This window comes from Crocuta crocuta, unplaced genomic scaffold (genome assembly GCF_008692635.1).
Source record: "Crocuta crocuta isolate KB4526 unplaced genomic scaffold, BGI_CrCroc_1.0 scaffold104, whole genome shotgun sequence".
Classification (NCBI taxonomy): Eukaryota; Metazoa; Chordata; class Mammalia; order Carnivora; family Hyaenidae; genus Crocuta; species Crocuta crocuta.
This window is the reverse complement of record NW_027529998.1, coordinates 165,321-182,269: the sequence shown is the minus strand read 5'-3', so window position 1 is coordinate 182,269 and position 16,949 is coordinate 165,321. Positions and strand designations below refer to the sequence as shown.

The 16,949-nt window shown below is 37.2% G+C and overlaps 1 protein-coding gene across 1 annotated transcript in view; it reads left to right on the top strand.

Moving 5' to 3' along the window:
- Positions 1-16,949, top strand: part of LOC144231106 (uncharacterized) — a 43,072-nt gene that overhangs the window by 5,145 nt on the left and 20,978 nt on the right. The window contains 1 exon segment of the mRNA XM_077763496.1: positions 7,155-8,492. Coding sequence (XP_077619622.1) covers positions 7,155-8,492 — 1,338 coding nt within the window.

Here is a 16,949-nt window from a genome sequence, read left to right as displayed (position 1 = left end):
GCACATAACTTTCCTTTCTTTTAAGCAGGAATCTCTCTGGCCTGAATATTATTTCCACATTTTGACACATTTGACACTGTGTCAAATGTGAACACTGGTAACAGCTGAGACGGTCAGAGACGAAGCTGCTTTGTCAAATATTGTCTGAGAAACCCTCCCCAAAGAGGAGAGGTTTGTAGGAAAAGAAAAACACTTGTGAGCACCTGAAGGAAATCTTCCCCATTACTCTGTCATGCGGTTGGAGTATCCTCCAAACCCCTGACGGTGTTCCAGCTGATGCAGAGACAAAGGCGGAGTCTTTATCATGACCTACAACACTCTATTATCTGGTGGCTGTGACCGTTTTGGTCCCTTGGCTTTGAGAGGGTTGAGGAGGGCTGTGTCACAGGGCCCTCTTTCCCTGTGGTCTCTCTTCCTGTACTTGATTGCATCCGATGCATCGGTTCCTCTGTAGCCCCGGCTCCAGGGCCTGTCCAGGTTTCGTCCTCAGTTCCTGTGTTTGTGAGACCTTTTTACAAGATAGGAAAACACTGGCTGCTCCCCCATTGCATTTGGCGTCCCAAGGCTTCATGGGACCGTCTCAAGTCCTCATAGCCATTTTGTCTGACCTGCTGTGGCCACACATCAAGAGTATAATCAGGCACTGGGGTTGGTGTGGGACTTCTGAGATTGTTAGTCAGCAGTACAGTAAAGACAGTGGACAGAGAGAGCATCTCTTTGAAACCCAGCCCCACATGGGGAGCATACCTGAGTCTTCTCAAAGGCCCTGTGAGATCTAACTCCATTCCTTTACTTCTGTTATCTTGCCTTGTCCTTCCAGCGCTCTGCCTAGGCTAGGGATGCAGATGGAACTGGGCTCTTCCAGATTTTGTATTTTCCTGAGTCTCTGCAGTTTTGTGAAACTTGCGAAACTTGCTTGTGAAACTTGTTTTCCTAGGGTCTGAAATAGCTTCTTTATCTGCTGTGATAACCCACTTTTCGATGATGGGCAACTTCTGGTGGACTTACCCATGGAGGGGGCTTAGTGGGTAACAAAATTTTTGAAGAACGCTTTGATTAACATACCACAGTGCTGTCCTGCTACTTACAGAAGTGCCCATTTATGCCACCGGGTGGATTGGTCAGCAAGTCCTAGGGATGCTGACATGGAAAGTGTCAGGGTAACCCGACTGATCAGTGATAATAGGTATCTTTCTGCTGTTGGTGGGGTGTCACCGTATCTCTCAAAGGCAGTGTGGTGATGATGACATATCTAATGATCATTCCCTTGAGCCAGCAATCAAAGGTGTAGGAACTTTTCCTAAGGAAAACATTGTCACAACTTGGCCAAACTGTGGTTCATGTCAAATTGTTTCCCCCCCTGCATGCACCATTGTTCACTCTCCTTTAAACAAATATGATTTTTTTTAAGTTTATTTATTTTGAGAGAGAAAGAGCATGAGCAGGGGAGAGGCAGAGAGAGAGAAAGAGAGAGAATCTCAAGCAACTTCTGCCAGGTAAGCACAGAGCCCAACATGGGACTCAGACTCATGAAACTATGAAATCATGACCTAAGGCATAATCAAGTGTCAGACACTTAACTGACTGAGCCATCTAGGCGTCCCTGATTGTGATACATCTTGAGGGAACTTCTGAAGTTAAATGATGTTTCCATTTTTAAAAAATTCTCGTGTAGTTAACATGTTACAGAACCTGGTCTGGATTACCCAACAAAAGAACCAAGCAGCACTCGGAGATCTTGGAAGGCAGGAGGTTTATTTTACACTGGTGGGCTCAGAGGAGATCATTCTCCAAGGGCTGAGCCCAGAGCATCAGCAGAGGGAATAATTTATAGCCTGTTACTTCCACATTCCTCATTAATGCTGCGACAAGCAGGGAGGGAAGAAGAACCCGGAAGGGGGAGTCTTTGATCAGGGACAGGTGTTTTCTTATCAATCCTGTCGGCCATCTTACAACAGATTTTCCCTATCAAACGTACAATGTTATATTAGTTTTAGGTGTACAATATTATGCCTCCATTTTAAATTCAAATTTATTATGCTTAAACCACAGCAGTTTTCATTATATACATTTCTATGTACATATTAAAAATGAACTTTAGGGGCACCTGGGTGGCTCAGTCGGCTGAATGTCTAACTTTGGCTCAGGTCATGATCTTGTAGTTTGTGAGTTCAAGCCTCACATCGGGCTCTGTGCTGACAGCTCAGAGCCTGGAGCCTGCTTCAGATTCTGTCTCCCTCTCTCTCTGCCCCCTCACGCACTCATGCTCTCTCTCTCATAAATATTGAAAAAAACTGAGAACTTCAAAAATTTAATCATTGATTATGTATTTTTGATGACACTCAGAATTTTGTTTTATATCTGATTTGTGGGCTGCTGGATCAAGTAATGAATATTTTTAAATGTGTTTTACAAGATTTGCTTCTTGAGCGTGAGAGTTATGGTCAGCCGCAGTTTCCTCAAAACCTATTCAAACTCCTAATTTTGTGAAAAAATTATCCTAGTCCCCTTATTTCTCTTTCACGTGGTTTACCTATTAATAAAGTACCTTTTTCTCAAATTGATGGGATTTTAAAAAGTGGGACTATTGGATATCTTGTGAAAATATTTTTGTATCAGTCTACTGTGTTCATCCCAGAAACGATTAAATTGATTTGCTACAATTTGTTATACAGGATACATTGCTTTTTTATAGTATATTTAAGTTTTCTAAATACAACTCCTTGGGGGCACCTAGGTGGCTCAGTTGGTTAAGCATCAGACTCTTGATTTCGGCTCAAGTCATGATTGATTTAATAGTCGTGAGATTGAGCCCCACATCAGGCTTCACACCAGGCATGGAGCCTGCTTGGGATTCTCTCTCTCCCTCTCTCTGCACCTACCCCATTCGTGTTCATGCTCTCTCAAAATACATACATACGTACATACATACATAAATACAACTTCTTGAATTTTATTTGAATTTTACTGACTTTTTACAAATGCTTGTTGCTTTTTTCTTTTTTAGTTTTTTAAATGTTTATCTATTTTTGAGAGACAGAGTACCAGTGGGGAGGGGCAGAGAGAGAGAGGGAGACACGGAATCTGAAGTAGGCTCCAGGCTCTGATCTGTCAGCACAGAGCCCAATGAAGGGCTCAAACCCATGAACCATGAGCTCACGACCTGAGCCGAAGTCGGTCTCCTAACCAACTGAGCCACCCAGGCACCCCCAAGTGCTTTATTCTAATAATAAATTTTCCTGTCTAGATTTATCATGTATATCTTGGTATACTAAACTAATATTTGAATGTCTCATTGTATCTTATTGGGAATTTAGCCAATCTCTTCCGCTCCAGGTACATCCTCACCACTATTGCTTATATAACTCCTGGGATTTTCCACCAAATTTTTCATGTTCCGGAAATTACATTTTTTGCTTAACACTTTAAGGCTGTTTTGATCTTCATCTTTTAAAATGGATTCCGTAAAAAGTTTGCCTGGTCCTTGTTGACTCACATTTCAGCACTCTACTGTCCTCTGGCTCCTGTCAACTGCTTACATTGCTGACCACCTCTCTGCACATCTACCTCCTGTGTGGCACTTCCAAAAGCAGTCACCTGTTACTAACATTGCCCTTCAGTAGAATCCATTCCCCCCTGTGAGTCACTAAGTTATTTTCCCCTTGAGGTTGCCTAGGTTGTGATGATTATTAATGAAATCAGAATTTATTAATTTTGGCTAAGTACACATAATTTCCACTGATTCATAATAACCAAATATCCACCAATACATATAATAAGAGCGTCCGTTACCTGATGTCTCTTTATGCCAACAGTTGTATGAAGAGATCCAAATGTATGATTTCAGATAATTAGAGGAGGCTGCAAAAGAAGCATTCTTATTTTTATATAACAAACAAGGACACTTAGCCTCAAAAAGTCTAGCATGCCAAACCTAGTAAATTTCTGTTTGCAAAATATGTAATTAATAATTTGGTTGGTATGCTATCTATATCTTATCTATCTATTTTTTTTTAGCTAATCTACCCATATCTCCCGTAAGTTCAGACCTTCACAAAAACCTGTTGCTAAGTTTGTTTCCTCCCTACAAACTCTTTGTCTTCCCTACCAGGGATTCATCATCTTGCACACGTCACCCTCCATTGCTGAATTCTTGACAGACTTTCTTTGCATCTGCTTGTGTACTTGGAGTGAATTCATCCATTCTCCCCTTGATGGCCATGTCCAGAATTTAGCTTTTATTTTTATAATGTTTATTTATTTATTTTGAGAGAGATCGAGCATGAGGGAGGGGCAGAGAGAGATGGGGAGAGAGAATCCCAAGCAGGCTCCATGTTGTCAGTGCAAAGTCCCACACAGGGCTCATTTCCATGAACTGTGAGATCATGACCTGATGCTAAACCAAGAGTCAGATGCTCAACTGACTGAGCCACCCAGGCGCCCTACAAATTTTGCTTTTGATACCTGTTAAGAACATTATCGTACATGCCTGATGTAATATGTATGTAGAATTCTTTTGAGTATATGCTTATAAACAGAAAGCCAAGGATATTCAATTTGATAAATTTTAAGGCAAATATTAGAATAGAAGGTAAACCTATATTCCTCCCACTGTATCAGATGACTGCCTTTCTAATCTCTTCCATTCTTCCCTGCCCCACCCCTGCCCCACACCCATAGTACATTTCCCAAAGAATAGGTCAATATTGTGCCACTTGCTAAATCAGTTCATGTAATTTTCTAAGATAAAGGTTTGTACTGTCCCAGCACAATTGTATTCACATAAATTCGCAAGCATAAGTCTGTTCTTGTACCTTTCCTTAGATCGTTCATTGATTTGGATGGGGCATACTGTTCCTTCCTTAGCATATTATTGTTGAGCCCCTGGACACCCAAGTCTCCTCAGAGAACCCTATTGTATAAAGATCTCCCACATTGTATAAAGATCCTTACTCTTCCAGAGGCCAGCTTGCTCAGGATAGCACGACACCTGGTCACTCTGTAAATCAACACATTTAAGGAGTGATGACTCAGATGCTGTTATCCAGGAGGGATGAGTCAGTAACCATATTAGTAACACAACTCAATTCCTGTAGTTTTCTTGAAGCATTTCTCTGCAGGTTGGTGGGATTTATTATGCCCTCTGCTCACTTCCTGGAGTGGGCAGTGGTGTCTAATGCTCAAGAACATGTGCTCTGAGCTTTCAGGCCCAGGTTCAAGTTTTTGCTTTCACATTTACTTTCTATGAGAATTAGTACTGGATACATAAACACCATGGGCCCATTGTTTTTACCTGAAGTAGTGTGATGATTTACCTCAAGAATATTAAATATGTTAATTCTGTTAGAAGATTTTGATTTTTGTATAGCATATAGCAAGGAATGAAAATTTACCTTTGTTTACTAATATTCTTTAATCTTTTCTTATGTGATTGACCTTTGCCTACAGTATATTGTTTGTATTTATTTTGTAATTTGTTTTGTCTCAGTGTTGTCTCTGCCTTAGTGAATTTTCAAGGCACATACTCTAGTACATGTTTTTCATGACTGCAGAATTGCATAATTAACGGTTGCTTCTTAGTTAGGAAACAGCTGTATTGGTTGTTAGTTAACTGCAAGTATGAAATCATAATTCTGATTTCTGATCACCTTCCCAAATTCTCTGTCTTAAAATATGTATATACGTGAACCAACTATTTAAAAAGTCAGGGGTTCTTAATCTATGTTTCAATTCTCCTATTATGGTGGGGTTATAGCTCAGTGGTAGAACATCTCACTGCAATTCTCATATTATGTAGTCTTTCTGGAATAGGAGGCCTTTTCTTTGTTCTGATGGAAGAGAGAGGTCTTTAGAATGCCACAGATTAAAATGGTTTCTAATTGCATTTGCTTATTATTTATCTCCTAGATTTATTGTGGGTTTCTAAAATGTTAGATTCATTTTTATTATGATTTACAGATAATTTACAGATAATACAGATTCTAAAATGTTAGATTCATTTTTATTATGATTTACAGAAATTACAGATAATTTACAATATGTATTATATATTATGACTGTTATGCACCAGTGGTTAATGTCTGCACAAATATAGATTTATTATAGAAATTCAGAACAATATTTTGTTATTCTTAGAATTTTTTTTTTATCGAGTTTACCATATAAATGTAATGTGTGTGGCAAGGTCTGTAGTCAACATTCTGATCTTATAATTCATCAGAGAATTCATACAGGAGAGAAGCCAAATGTAATGACTGTGGCAAAGCCTTTACCCAATTTGCAAAACTTACTAGACATCATAGAATCCATACCAGAGAGAAACCATATAAGTGTAATATATGTGGCAAGGACTGTAGTCAAAATTCAAGTCTTGCATGGGGAGAGAGAAACATTACAAATGTAATGAATGTGGCAATGTATTTATTGCTATTTAATTTTATAATTGTGAATTGCCATTTATTTATTAGAGAAGTTTGTTAAAATACTGTTTATCATTGGGGCACCTGGGTGGCTCAGTCAGTTAAGTGTCCAACTTCAGCTCAGGTTGTGATCTTGTGGTTTGTAAGTTCGAGCCCAGCGTAGGGCTCTGTACTGACAGCTCAGAGCCTGGAACCTGCTTTGGATTCTGTGTCTCCCTGTCTCTCTACCCCTCACCTGCTTGTGTTTTCTCTCTTTCAAAAATAAATAAACATAAAAAAATAAGATATTATTTATCATTATATTATTGAATCCTTTGCTTTACCCTTTATTGTTGTACCTAAATAGTTAGGTACCTTTACAGTGTATATGCATTAATATAATACTGCTTTTTTTTCAAATATGAGACACCCAAATGTCTACTGCCAAATGGTGAGGACTTTGAGGTGGCAACAGAAAGATACTACTTGTTTCAGGGCCTATGTAAGTACTCTGAGTGTTTTGATCATAGGGTGTTGGAAGTAGGCTTTCCTGAAAATAATTTTATCTATGTGTAATCACTCCTTCTTAATTGAGGAATCTGATTCCCCTTGTATTCCTAAATAGTTGCATACATTGGTTGAGAAGTTTTATAACTATTTAAGAATTAGTTTTGGCCTAATATTATGTTTTCAAGGTAAAATATTCCTTTTACAACTCTAGTTAATAGGAAACCTATGGTTCTTTATATCTTTCAGATACTTCTGTTAGAAGTGTGATTAAGGAATTATCAGCAAAAGAGGATATTAACAAAGAAGAATTATTCCAAACATTGATGTTGGAAAGACACAAAAAAAATGACATCAAAGATTTCGGTTTCAGAGAGGTCCAGCAAAATATGCATGAGTTTGAGAGTCAGTATGGATATAATGAAACAAATTACAAAGGAGTAACTGCAGCCCATAACCATAATTTCACTGGTAGAGGAGATCAACAGCATAACAGATCCTGGAATATTTTCCCTCTAAAGCAGGATGTTTCTGTAAGAAAAAGTACTTATCAATCTTACAAATATGAGAAGTCATATAAAAGATATTTGTTAAAACTAAAAAATAACATAATGTGTACAGGAAACAAATATATAAAATGTTTTGAAAATGGAATTGGATTAAGATTTCAGTCACATATGACTGACCTTCAGAAGTTTCAAACTAAAGAGAAAATTTATGCACGTTATCAAGTTGAGAGGTTGATCAACAGTAGTTCTGCTTCACCACTTGAAAGAATTCCTTCTGGCATCAACATTAGCATTTGTAGTAAATCCGGGAAACTTTTTATTCATCATCCATTACTTACATATCAAAAAACACATAGTAATGCAGAGCCTTACAAATGTAATTATTGTGGGAAGACTTTTAGAGGAAGCTCAAACCTCACCAATCATCAGAGAATTCATTCTGGGCAGAAACCTTACAAATGTAATGAGTGTGACAAATCCTTTAACCGCATCTCACACCTCACTAGACACCAGAGGATCCATACCGGAGAGAAACCATATAAATGTGATGTGTGTGGCAAGGTCTGTAGTCAGTATTCAAATCTTGTAATTCATCAGAGAGTTCATACAGGAGAGAAGCCTTACAAATGTAATGAGTGTGGCAAAGCCTTTATGGAGCGTTCAAGCCTTACCCAACATGAGAGAATCCATAGTGGGGAAAAGCCTTACAAATGTGAAGAATGTGACAAAGCCTTTAACCAGTCCTCTAACCTTGTCATACATCAGATAATTCATACTGGAGAGAAGGCTTACAAATGTAATGAGTGTGACAAAGCCTTTAACGTGTGTTCAAGTCTTGTCCGACATCAAAGAATCCATACTGGAGAGAAGCCTTACAAATGTAATGAATGTGGCAAGGCCTTTACCCAATTTGCAAACCTTACTAGACATCAGAAGATGCATACTGAATAGAAACATTGTAAATCCAACATATGTAGAAATGCTATTATCCAAAGATCTAGCAGTGGGGATCATCAGAGAATTTGTAGTGAAGAGAAACCTCACAAATGTAATGTGTATGGTAAAACCTTTAATGTGTGTTCATGACTTAATATCAAAGAATCCATACTGAATAGAAACCATATTAAAGGCATGTATTTGCAGGGTTCCCATTTAATTAGACACCAGAATATGCATCTTTGAAAGAAACCACAAAAATGTAATGGACATGGCAAGGCTTTTATCCAAAGATCAAGCATATGTAATGTCTCCTACTAGAGAAACCACATAAATATAATGAATATGTTAAACTTCTATCAGATATTCAACTGTTTACTAAGGTTTCTTCAACTGTAAACTAAGGTTTAAAACATACAAATGTATTAAAAATGGCAAGTCCTTTAGACAATGGTCTGACCTCAAGATTCATCAAAGAATTGATTTTGTAGAAAAACCTTAAAAATGGAATGATGTGATTGATAAATTGTTTAAAAATTTCTCACAATCGGCTACACATCAGATAATTCATAGTAGAGAAAACAATCTCTAAGTTCTTCTGAAAGATTATTCAATTAAATTCTAAATGTTAATAGTGATTAGTTAAAAATCAAAATAATAATACCTATAGTGACTAAGTTACAAGGCTATCTATGAAAAAGCCAAGTTACTGTTGATGATTTTCATCCTGAGCTTTGAAATCTGTTCATGTTATACCTTCATTGCAATCATTTCATTTCACCATGAAAATCTCTTGGAAGGGTTGAATAAGATAAAAGGGCAAACTTCATTAGGTGACGTTCATCCGTGTCCAGAGTTTCCTGCAAGAACAAGAACAGTGAATTTATAATACAATACAATATAAATTTGAATGACAGCGTGGGTGGCATATAGTGGATGTAAAACTACCATCTAAGTCATCAAGATTAATGTGTTAAGGACTGTCTTATCCAGATTTGTTGGTATGAGGCTTTTATAGCGGAACTGAGGAGAGGGTACTGAATGTGGCTTAAACTTTCCACCAGTGCCAAAGAAAGAGTACATAGGCTATCTAATCAGCTTACCTAATTGGTAGAATGGTAGGACGGATGGGTGATTTGAAGCTGTTAATAGTCAAATAATAAAAAATGAAGTCAGAATGGGGCACCTGGGTGGCTCAGTCGATTAAGTGTTGGACTCTTGATCTTGGCTCAGGTCATGATCAGTTTCTGAGTTCGAGCCCCACATCAGATCTGTGCTAACAGTGTAGAGCCTGCCTGGGATTCTGTCTCTGCCTTTCTCTGCCCCTCCCTCCCTCTCTCTCTCAAGTTAAATGAACAAACAAAAAATAAATTCAACACTGAATGTTTACTCAAAGTTTCTCACTTCTTGGTTGGGAAAGCTGACAATTTTCCTTGTGCTAATAACTGCATGTCCTTTCTTGCTCACATGTAGGATTATTTATACAATATGTTTTTGAAAGTGTGAAATATTGTTTAGATATATTGCCTGTGACATTTTTATGGTAATTTCATGAAAATGTGTAGGAAGTTTTATCAGACAATAGATATGATTTAAGGATTTTAGTAGGGAAGGAATTTTTCAAAGGCTATCAAAATCCCAATTTGGGATTATGGTAACAAGCTCTATGGTTCATGGTTCTTTTTCAACTTTGCTAGAGATTTATTTTTTTTATTAAAAAAATTTTTTTTACATTTATTTATTATTGAGAGAGAGAGCATGAACAGGGAAGGGGCAGAGAGGGAAGGAGACACAGAATCCAAAGCAAGCTCCAGGCTCTGAGCAAGCTGTCAGCACAGAGTCTGATGTGGGGCCTAAACCCACAAACCGTGAGATCATGACCTGAGCTAAAGTCAGACACTCAACCAACTGAGCCACCCAGGTGCCCCTAAATTTTTTTTTTAATGTTTATATGTTTTTGAGAGAGAGAGAGAAAGGGAGTGTGAGCAGAGAAGGGATGGAGAGAGAGGGAGACAGAATCTGAAGCAGGCTCCAGGATCTGAACTGTCAGCACAGAGCCTGATGTGGGGCTTGAACACGCAACCTGTGAGATCGTGACCTGAGCCAAAGTCGGACACTTAACCAACTGAGCCACCCAGGCACCTCTCATTTTGATTTTCTTGTAAGTTTTTTTCCCTACAACTTTTCCTTCCGTGTGTTTTAAATCAATTTATATATTAATTTACATTTCATCCCTTTACTCAGTAAAAAATTTGGAGGATGTATGGCAAAGGGGTTCTGAAACTTTTTTACAACATAAAATTGAGAGGTACAAAGTGCTTTATGAATGTAAAGAGAGAGTGTCCTTTGTGCCTGTTAATTCAAGGTAACAATTGCAATGGTACATGATGATGAACTGACATCTTATAATGTGGAGGCAGGAGACCTAGTGCTTCCCTGAAAGTCACACTATAATTTTATTTTTTTTATTTTTTTTTAATGTTTTATTTATTTCTAGGAGAGAGAGAGAGAGAGACAGCGTGAGCAGGGGAGAGTCAGAGAGAGGGAGTCACAGACTCTGAAACAGGCTCCAGGCTCTGAGCTGGCAGTCAGCACAGAGCCCGATGCGGGGCTCGAACCCACGAACCGCGAGATCATGACCTAAGCGAAAGTCGGACGCTTAACCGACTAAGCCACCCAGGCGCCCCTATAATTTTAGTTAAAATATGCTCATTTCACCTGAAAAGTATCTAAAATACATTCTCTTCCAGGTGTTACATTTGCTGTCAACATCACTTCTATTGTAGTAGAGACTGGACTCCATATCTCCAAGGTCTTGCAGGCTAGGATCAGTCAGAATGTTTTCCTGAATTCAATGTAAATATAATGGATATTTGTTCATTTTATTTATGTATAATTCACACGCCATAAAACTGACACCTTAATTGTACACAATTAAGTCACTTTGTATGTATTCATAATTTTGTAAAACCTGTCAGTACTAACTCCAGAACAATTTCATCACCCCACAAAGCAACCCCAAACCCTTTAGCACTTCACATCCCCACCCCTTAGAAACCAGCACTGTAATTTCTATCTCAGTGTTTATCCTTATTCTGGGCATTTCACATAAATGAAATCATACAACATGTGGCCTCTCATGTCTACCTTTCTTCTGTGAAAATGTTTTCAAGACTGTCCATGTTGTAATGTGTATCATTACATGAGTCCTTCTTATGGCTGAATTCTACTTCATTGTTGTATTATAATATGAAGTATTGTATGATATATGAAATCATCGTATGAAATTCTTTGGACTCCTACTTTTAAGCTATTCAAGTAATGCATTTACAAGCTTTTGAGTTTTGGCTTTTTGGTGTGTGTGTGTGTGTGTGCACGCGTGTGTGTGTGTGTTTTGTGGACAAACATTCTCAGTTCTCTTGGGTACATGTATTGGGGTGAGATTGCAGTAGCATAAGAATCATGCCCACTAGTAATAGACAAGTATTTCAATTTCTCCACTTCCTCATTAACAGCTGTTATTTTCCATCTTTTTTTTTTATTATAGCTATCCCAGCAGGTGTAAAGTGGTATCTCACTGTGTTTTTGACTTGCATTCTTTAATGACTAATGATATTTCATGTGTTTGTTGGCCATAGGTATGTATATCTTGTTTGGAGAAAAAATATATTCAAATGCTATACATGTTTTTAAATTGGGAAGTTGTCTTTAAGAATAATTTACATATGATAGATATATTACACCCTTATCACGTATATGCTTTGCAAATATTTTATGGGTTATCTTTTCATTTTTTTTGACATTGTCCTTGACACACAACCTTTAAAAGTTTTAGTGAAACTTTATTTTGGGAAGAGGTTGCTTGTGTTGGTGTTGTATCTAAGAAACCATTGCTTAAATGTTATGAAGACTTCTACCTATGTTTTCTTCCAAGTAGTTTATATTTATTATTCCTGCAGTAAGTCCTTTGATCTGTTTTGAATTGACTTTTTAAAAAAATTTTTCTTTACCATTTATTTATTTTTGAAAGACAGAGTATGAGCAGAGGAGGGGCAGAGAGAGAGAGGGAGACACAGAATCTGAAGCAGGCTCCAGGTTATGAGCTGTCAGCACAGAGCCCTATGTGGGGCCCTAACCTATGAACTCTGAGATCATGACCTGAACAGAAGTGGGATGTTTAACTGATAGCTACCCAGTCGCCTCTAAATTGACTTTTATATATGGTGTGAGGTAGGGGTCCAACTTCATAATTTTCCATGTAGATATCCAGTTGTCTTACCTATTCAATATTTTTAAATTTTTTTTTATGTTTTTTTTTTTAATTTTATTTCTAGGAGAGAGAGAGACAGCATGAGCAGGGGAGGGTCAGAGAGAGAGGGAGTCACAGATTGAAACAGGCTCCAGGCTCTGAGCCGGCAGCCAGCACAGAGCCCGACGCGGGGCTCGAACCCACGAACCGCGAGATCATGACCCAAGCGAAAGTCGGACACTTAACCGACTAAGCCACCCAGGCGCCCCCAATATTTTTAAAATTTTTTTAATGGTTTTTAATTTATTTTCTGAGAAAGTGCAAGCAGGGGAGGCACAGAGAGACAGAATATGAAGACAGGCTCTAGGCTCTGAGCTAACTATTACCACAGAGCCCGACACAGAGGCTGAACCCACAAACCGTGAGATCATGACCTGAGCCAAAGTTGGACACTCAACTGACTGAGCTACCCAGGCATCCCTTATCTATTCAATATTTTTAAGCATCAGAGTTCCTTTACTATATTTTAAAAGGTCAAAATTTCCCTTTCATTGAGATGAAATGTAGGACAAATGGCCCATTGAACCAATACAGTCATTCTGGTTGACATTGTTAGACTTTGAAAGCATGTAAATAGTAGTATTCTGAGGGATTGTAATGATCAGTATATATCAGGAAACATATACATACAATTATTCGAGAGTAAGAATTATGTAAATTAAGGCAAGAGCTGGAAAGGAGTTCGAGCAGTGAAATGTATGAAAGGCTGGTGGATCATAAGAACAGTTACTAAAAAAAAAGCTACATCCTAAAGGTCCATGGTGGGTAGAGAAGCCAAAGATCATGCATATGTCTGAGAAGTTAGTGCCCTAGTTGCCCTAAATATGTAGTTAGAGCTAGTGGGGAGGTCTGCAGAGTCTTTATCTGTTCAGTGGTGTCTCCTGAGATTAACTTTTTCTGCTTCACTTTTGTCTTCCAAATTCCATTTAGGTTTTTCTAATTGGCAAATTTCAGTGAGAATCATACAGTATTTAAAACCAAAAGTATTGACCATAGCAGACTGGGATAATGGGATAAGCAATAGAAAGATCGAAAGCATGAGGAGAACCTGAGAAAAAAAATAAGGAAACGTGTGTGGAATAAAGACCATAAGCTATCTCCTCTGGCTCTGCATGAACAGAAAGTGAAGGTAAAAGAGTAGTAAATGACTTGGTTAAGAGTTGGAGTGTCACAACTAACAGCAAATCTGCAAATGATGGGAGAATAATTAATTTTCTTTTCCTCTTTCTTTTCCTCTTTTCTTTCTTTTAGCACTAGACATTGGTGAAATCTCTGTCAAACCGCAATATGATAACTAAGCTAATGGAAGAGAGACTACATTGATCACACATGATAATGGAAACAGCCTTTACAAAATTAGCTTGAGAAAGTCACTAAGCGAATTATAACCCACAACAAACAGCAAAAACATACTCTAAAAAATGAGGAGAATCTGATTTCCAAAGTTCCACTTTATACTATCTTAAATGCAAGTTTTCAACAAAATTATAAGGAATGCAAAGAAACAAAAGTATGACTCAGTCACACAAGAAAAGAAATTAAAAGAAACTGTTTTGTGCATGCCCAGACATTGGACTTCAAGCTGAAATGTAAGAATGCTAATTAGTAACATAAAAACATGAAAATAGAAAACACACTGGTAAAGTTAAGTAGTCAAATTCAGAATACTCTAATATTGCAATATAGTGGTGTGTTAACCACTTAGATCAAGTATAAAAAATTAAAGGACAAAAGTCATAAAAATATAACAAATATTTTTAATGCACATACAATGTAAAAAGTGACATCAAAAACAAAATGTGAGAGAGGAATAAAGAGTACACTTTTTATATGCAATGAAATTTAAGTTCTTATCACCATAAAATAAACTTCTATCTATAAGATGGTTTATGTAAGCCTTATAACAGCCACAGAGCAAAAACCTACAGTAGACAAACACACAAAGAAAAGGAAATTAAGGCATACCACTATAGAAAATTATCAATTCCTAAAGGAAATCAGAAAGGAAAAAAATGAGGAAACTACAAAACAGCCAGAAAAACAATTGATAAGATGGCATTAGTAAGTCCTTACCTATTGATAATTAGTCAATGTAAATGAATGATCTAATCAAATACATAGAGTTGTTGGAAGACTTAAAAAAAACCAACTGCATGATACTTACAAAAGACTTGAGATTTAAGGATATACAAAGGGTCAAAGTGAAGGGATGGAAAAAAATATTCCATGTAAACGGAAACCAAAAGGGAGTGGCTACACCAGTTTGCATTCCCAACAACCATTATATAAGCATTCCTTTTTCACCACATCCTTGCCAACACCTGTTATTTCTTGTGCTATTGATTTTGGCCACTCTGACAGGTGTGAGATGATAACTCACTGTAGTTTTGATTTGCATTTCCCTGATGATAAGTGATGAACATCTTTTTATGTGTCTCTTGGCCATCTGGATGTCTTCTTTGGAGAAAGTTCATGTCTTCTGCCCAGTTTGTAATTGGATTAGTTAGTTTATGGGTATTGAGTTTTATAAGTTCTTTATATATTTTGGATACTAGCCCTTTATTGCATATGTTATTTGCAAATATCATCTCCCATTCTGTAGGTTGCCTTTTTGTTTTGTTGATTATTTCCTTCTCTGTGCAGAAGATTTTTATTCTGATTAAGTCCCAATTGTTTATTTTTCTTCTTGTTTCCCTTGTCTCAGGAGACATATCTAGGAAAAAGTTGCTATGGATGATGTCAAAGAGGTTACTTCCTGTCCTAGGATTTTTATAATCTCAGGTCTTACAATTAGACCTTGGAGTTTATTTTTGTATATGGTGTAAGAAAGTAGTCCAGTTTCTTATTTTTGCATGCTGCTGTCCAGTTTTCCCAACACCATTTGTTGAAGAGACTTAGCTTTTCCCATTGGATATTCTTGTTTTATCAAAGATAAAGTGACCATATAGTTGTGGGTTTATTTCTGGACTTCCCATTCTGTTCCCTGATGTATGTGAATATTTTTGTGCAAATGCCATACTGTTTTGATTATTACAACTTTGTAATATAACTTGAAGTCCAGAATTGTGACGCCGCCAGCTTTGCTTTTCTTTTTCAAGGTTGCTTTGGCTATTCAGGGTCTTTTGCAGTTCCATACAAATTTTAGCATTGTTTGCTCTAGTTCTGTTGAAAATGCTGTTGATATTTTGATAAGGATTATGTTAAATGTGTAGATTTCTTGGGGGTAATATAAATATTTTAACAATATTTGTTCTTCCTACCTATGAGCATGGAATGTCTTTCCTTGTATATGTGTGTGTCTTTCCATTTGTTTGCATCATCTTCAATTTCTTTCATCAGTGTTAAAAGTTTCAGAGTATAGGTCTTTCACTTCATTGGTTAGGTTTTATTCCTAGGTATCTTATTATTTTGGGTGCAGTTGTAAATGAGATTTAAAAATTTTTTTTTAATGTTTATTTTTTGAGAAATGGGAGTAGAGTAGGGGAGGGACGGGGCAGAGAGAGAGGAAGAGAGAATCTGAAGCAGGCTTCTGGCTCTTAGCTGTTAGCACAGAGCCGATGTGGGGCTCGAACTGCTGAACCATGAAATCATGACCTGAGCCAAAGTCCAAAGTTTAACAAACTGAGCCACCAAGGCACCTCAAATTTCCATACATTTTTTTAATTTGTTCTTTTATTCATTGCTTAGTAACATGTTATTTAACTTATGTGTGTTTGTGGTCTTTCCACATTTTTTCTTGTGGTTGACTTCTAGTTTCATAGCATGTGGTCAGAAAAATATATGGTATGAACATGATCTTGAATTTGTTGGGGCTTGTTTTGTGAGCTACTATATGATCTAGAGGATGTTACATATGCACTTATAAATAATGTGTGTTCTGCTATTTTAGGAGGAAATGTTGTGAATATATCTATTAAATCCATCTGTTCCAGTGTGTTAGTCAAAGCCATGGTTTCCTTGTTGATTTTATGTTTAGATTATCTGTGCATTGATGTAAGTGGGGTGTTAAAGTCCCATACTATTATTGCATTATTACCAAATAGTTCCTTTACATTTGTTATTAACTGTTTTATGTATTTGGTGCTTCTAAATGTTGGGTGCATAAATATTTATAATTGTTATATTTTCCTGTTGGATTGTCCCCTTTATTATTAAAGACTTTAAAAATTTTTATTTTATTTATTTTTAAATTTTTAATGTTTTATTTATTTTTGAGAGAGAGAGACAGCGTGAGGGGGGGGGCGGTCAGAGAGAGAGAGGGAGATACAGAATCCGAAGATAGGCTCCAGG